Consider the following 5424-nt stretch of genomic DNA (forward strand, 5'->3'; position numbering starts at 1 on the left):
AGTTAACGATGGAAGAATCTCATTCATCTATCACACCCCGGAATTTCACCTAATGTCAAAATAGGCGTTGTAGATGCGATGATACTATGCACTCACGGAACGTAATAACACAAGTTATTACGCGTGTAAAAGGTAATGAAAACTGTTGTTGTTATGCGTCTAAAAGGTAATAAACACTGTTGTTCTTTGAGGGTGGGCAACTGGAAGTTTTGACTTATCTAATTAGTAGCACTGTGGTTAAAGCAACTTTTGAAACATAATTATGAATGATTGATCACTTTAGACTCTAGAGTCTCATTGGACAAGCATTATCAATCAGTCTAATTATTCAGCAGCAGTTCCTGTATGTACTCATAGATATACTTTTTATTATTTATTCACGGTTAATCACTATATATTCTCACCTCACTTTATCATATAACCATGTTAATTTATGTGGTTGGGTGTTAATACAGAATGTTGGTAAGTAGTATTTATTAAATTATTTTGTAGACGAATAGTATGTATCACTTCTCCCAGTATATGATGTATATATCGTACATCAAGGTACCAAGATACATGAATTTTATTTAATTTTGCAGGTTGATTTGGAAAACCTCCATAAAAGGAGCTATAGGTCCCCAGAAATAATTAGTAGTAATAATGTAGACAGCTACCCTCAAAATAATAATAGCATGTTTCTTGGATTAGGTATTCGGTATTCAACATGCAATAAAAAGTAGCTACAACTAATTCTCTCCATTAGAGGAACGCATTAGGTTGTAGAGTGTTTGGGCTTATTTTTTTCCTTGTATTTCATGATTGAAGCCAAATGGTTAAACTGAACCCACATCACGTAGTAATACTTGAAGAAGAGACACAAAAAACAAACAAGTTTGCTGGTCTGTGCTTTCAGGTTTAACAGACTCTCTATGAACTGGTCAGGATTAGCTATATGAATCCTGTTATACGAATCCATCTTAAGGAATCGGAAGGTCACGAAACACGATCTGCTGTTGCAAATGGCTTTAGAATTATTTGCCTTATGTCATTGAGACTCACTCGCGACACTTAGGTTCACAATGTGACAACAGTTATCCACCAAGGCTACCAACAATCCACTCAATAGACTGCTGAACTACATAAAAATTTAAACTCTACTTTAAGCTTTTGAAATGCAACAAATTAATGACTTCTGGAAAATTAATATTGAAGTTGGAGAAATGTATGCCCACCCAATTTATTTGGGACTGAGGCGTAGTTGTTGGAGAAATGTATGCCTACCCAATTTGTATGGGACTGAGGCGTAGTTGGAGAAATGTATGCCTACCCTTTGCTATAAGGATTCATCAGCCTATGGTAACTTGCAGGGAGCAGCTCGATCCTTTGACTTGTATTGGCCTAGCAGTTCTGCAACAGTTCTACAACGACATTGGTTTCCAGGGCGGATAACATCCCCATAAACAGCCATTTCAATTACATCGAGCTCCTTATCTGCGTGACCCAAGTTACATGGTAAATATTAGTAAAATGTTACTGCTGCAAAAAATTTGATCATGCAGGAAGTATACAAATTTATATGCCCAATTATGTGCGAAGTTGGAAAGGATGGCTTAAGCAATTACACATTTTAATGGACCTTAAGGTTGGTGACGTTCAGCTAGATTTCATAGAAAATCTTATACCATATACTATTGACTAGTCTCCACAGGTTACCTCTCAGACAAGAATATCTCTATTTGCACTAATTGTGTAGAAGAAGGTATTAGTGGCCCTCTATACTTACTAGTTCCATTATACCTTATCTAACAACAACTGCACCTCAGTCCTAAACAGTTCCATTATACCTTATCCACAAAAAAGAGAAAAAAGAAACTCACCACTTACCAGATCCATAATCTGAAGTTGCCTAAGCTGTTGTGTCACAAGGTAAGTTCTGTAATAACTTATTGAGAAACAGCAGAATATAGAGTCCGGAAAATAAATGAAGGGGAAAGACTGGCACAACTTCAGAAAGGGGTCTAACCAGTTGGAAGAGCCATGCAAACGTTATTGGTTCTATCCTTTGTGAGAAGATTATATAGAGATGGTAGCACGGCTGATATAGCAGGGATCAAACTCTGAGGAAGTGAGGCAGCATCTACCAAGATAAAGAACTTCTATATGTATTTAGGCTATGCCTAGCTAACATGACAAAGGAACCCTTCTAGGTGGACGAATCATAGGCTCTTTGCTTGATCTTCTACAAGGGCAAAATCTTATCTCTGTTAGGACCTAGATTATCAAGAATAATCTCAAAAAGATAAGATCTACGTAGTTTGGGAAGAAATGTCTACATCCACATTTGCACAAAAGAAAAACAGTTCTATTACTTGTGTTCTGCTGCAAAGCTTCTCTTGATTTCACATCATGCTTTCTCACTAAGGTTATGCGACGAGAACTAGGACTTGAATTCTAACCAAACTTTTATTTGGATTCAGAAACCAACTTTAAACCAAAAACCTTCTCCATCTACTGCTGGCTGTAGGAGACAAAAAGATATACAGAAAAGATTAATCTTAATGTGACCGCATGCATACTGCCCCTCTGATGAAATATTTTATCAGAATGAGACCTTACATGGGCCAAGAGAGTGGAAAAGCATTAATCTGAGCAAGACATCCCCACAAGAACCATCACAATGACAACCATGAAAATGCAACTTAGTTTCAAACCAAATACCGCAACAGCAGCAGTGGTTCAAACCAAATCCTATATTAACTGATTGTACCTCTATATATCCATTTATGAACTGTGTCAAATTATCTTGTTAAACCTGAAAACACATGAATACCTGAGAACCGCCATGAAAATAAAATATTACAACTACTATAACTAAACTTCAATTCCAGACGTCAATAAGATCATCATAGCATATCAATCAGTAGTAATCCTGTAATCCAGATAGAGATCAGGCAATGACTTAAACTTTGAAATTACCACGGAAATGATGCACTTTTTATCTTAAGAGGCTACAGGAGAACAGAACTATTATTTAGCTCACAGCTCTCCACTGTAGGGGCTAAGTTCAGAAGCCATAAAGATTGATAATGTGACAAGTGATAGAAGCAGAACAAATAGGGAAAGATCAGGAGAGTACCAGTGAACTTGATATCGCAAGAGTAGCTTTTTAACTGACTAATATCAATCTCATCCTTGTTGGCTTTAAGCCTGTTTACCCTTGTTTGAAGGATCTGGCAGTTCTCCGCTATCGATTCACCCCCTGCATAAGGAAACGCATCATAAAATGGTGCAACAACCATGTGCTGACCACCAAATCAAAATTCAATGGCCCCAACTCACACCTCCCGCCCAACCACCAGATGCAAAAAAAAAAAAAAAAAAGCAGCAGGATTTTTCATCAGTTAATATTCGGTCCAAATGATTAAAATCACTAAACAACAAAAAACCAAAATCAGTTTAGGAGTGAATCAGATCAATCAAACAATCAAATACCCCTCAATCCCAATTGTTGAAGTTGCCCATTATTAAGGTCCATTTCATTACATTTAGGTGAAAATAGAATCAACTACCCCTCAAATTTAGAGGCGGAGCCATGATTTCAACTTTATGGGTTCTTAATTTTAGTACGACTTCAACTAGGTTCTAAATTTAATAGTTGTACATATTTAATGAATTTCTCAATAGAAATATACTGTTTGAGTAAAAGTTACTAGGTTCGTCCGAACCCGTATTCGGGCATCTACCTTCGCCCCTGCTCTCAATTCCAAACTAGTTCGTTTATATGAATCTTCTATATCCATTCCGCTCGATTCGCGCTTAGTTTGTTCCACTTGAGCAGTATCAATAAAGCCCCAATTCCAAACTAGCTAGGGTTGACCACATGAATCCTATGTATCAACTCCGAGTCCAACTCATTTTGCTTGCGCAGTAATGATTCACTTTGACAATAATAAACAATCAACTAATCCTCAATCCCAAATTGAGGACGGAATATTCAGGAACAAACTAGTCAAGGTCAGGTATAAGGGGCAGACATAGAGTGTAATTTATGGGTTAATGCAAAACTTTGGCTCGTACCTTGTGTATGTGTTAAAAAAAATAACTAAACAAGTACAAATGATTGATTTCGAAATCAGTAAATCAAATGAGTTGTACAGTAGTAGAATCCCGGAATCAAACCCATAGAGTTCAAATCCGGCCTCTATTGGCTAATCAGATAATCAGCTAAAAATAAGGAAATAAAGGCAAAAAGGGAAATATGTAGAACAGTTGTGCTAGCAAACACTAGTCGTAATAAATAGGAGGGACCTTTGGAGAAGGGAATAATGTGGTCATATTCAAAGCAAAGGCAGCCTTGACAATTGGCAAAGCGTTTACAGACGACATTTCCGGCGGAATCTTTGCGCCAGCGTTCGGGATGTCGACCGGGTACAGTCTCCGCCTTGGCCCAGCACATCTTCTTCGCTTCAGTGTCAAAAGTCCTTGCTCTTTGTTCCTTTTCTCCTCCTCGAGATCGACCAGGTGAGCTCATCTCACTAGTTCTCGTTCTCTCTTTCTTGGGGTTTAGGTGGAGGGAGGAGATTGACAAACTATACAAGGAAGGAGACGAGACGACTGTAAATAGGAAGAGGGAAATCATCAACAAATCATTGGAAGTTTCCAGGCCTAGAATTTTGTGCATTTGATTTGAAGAGAATAACTGCATATGCTTTCCCGTTCCTTCTTTAACTAGGATGTATATTTTTTTAAAATCAATATGCACAAAAATACTACAGAAATATTTGAAATAGAATAATTTTGCTCTTGTTTTGTTTTTGCCTTTTTGACATAAAAATACCCTCCTCATTAGTCAATTAGCTTAAAATGTACACTCTCAACTAGCCAAATAGCTCAAAAATATCCTTTTCAGAACGGAAAAAAGGCTAATTCTCGAAATGAGACAATTTTGCCCTTGTTCTTTTTATCTTTGTGGAGGGGAATTTAAATGTGCTAGAAATGTATAACAACAAAAATAAGAAAATAAGAGTAGTATAAATCCTTCTCGTTTTAACAAAGAAGAAACGATGACATGTAGCTATTCTTTTTCTTCTGGTTCCTTACGCATTGGCATGAGTTATTCTTTCTGAACTCCAAATAATTGACCTTTTCTTACATAACTATTTTAAGATTTATTTTCTTACACCAATAATGATAGATTTATCTTACTAAGTCTAAGAATGATATGATAAAAGAAATTCAATTCTGTTATACCTTAATATATTACTTATTGTAACTTTATGTCATCCTAGTTTTGAGTCGAGGGTATAACACTTTCGAATGGAAAGTAGAATAACTATTTAATTGATAAATTAATGTTGGTAATTAAACTTTATATTGCATAAAATTGACAGTGTATAAAAGAATCATTAAAAATAGTTAAAGTAATCTCTTAATCTCCAATAT

General features: G+C 36.2%; 1 protein-coding gene across 1 annotated transcript; it reads right to left on the bottom strand.

Moving 5' to 3' along the window:
• Window positions 1-1168: 1168 nt before the first annotated feature.
• On the bottom strand, window positions 1169-4736 carry LOC107772071 (uncharacterized). The gene is made up of 3 exons (XM_016591553.2): window positions 4291-4736; window positions 3119-3241; window positions 1169-1473 (listed from the first exon to the last, which is right to left on the bottom strand). The coding sequence occupies exons 1-3, from the start codon at window positions 4685-4687 to the stop codon at window positions 1334-1336; spliced, it is 660 nt and encodes a 219-aa protein (XP_016447039.1). The 5' UTR covers window positions 4688-4736; the 3' UTR covers window positions 1169-1333.
• Window positions 4737-5424: the final 688 nt, after the last annotated feature.

The sequence above is a fragment of the Nicotiana tabacum genome, chromosome 24, assembly GCF_000715075.1.
Source record: "Nicotiana tabacum cultivar K326 chromosome 24, ASM71507v2, whole genome shotgun sequence".
Taxonomy (NCBI): domain Eukaryota; kingdom Viridiplantae; phylum Streptophyta; class Magnoliopsida; order Solanales; family Solanaceae; genus Nicotiana; species Nicotiana tabacum.

Coding starts and splice junctions, on each gene's coding strand:
- LOC107772071 (XM_016591553.2), bottom strand. CDS start 4,687: ATGCAGTTATTCTCTTCAAATCAAATGCACAAAATTCTAGGCCTGGAA. Junction 3,242..4,290: donor CATTATTCCCTTCTCCAAAG/GTCCCTCCTATT, acceptor TTCCTTATGCAG/GGGGTGAATCGATAGCGGAG. Junction 1,474..3,118: donor TTGCGATATCAAGTTCACTG/GTACTCTCCTGA, acceptor TGGGTCACGCAG/ATAAGGAGCTCGATGTAATT.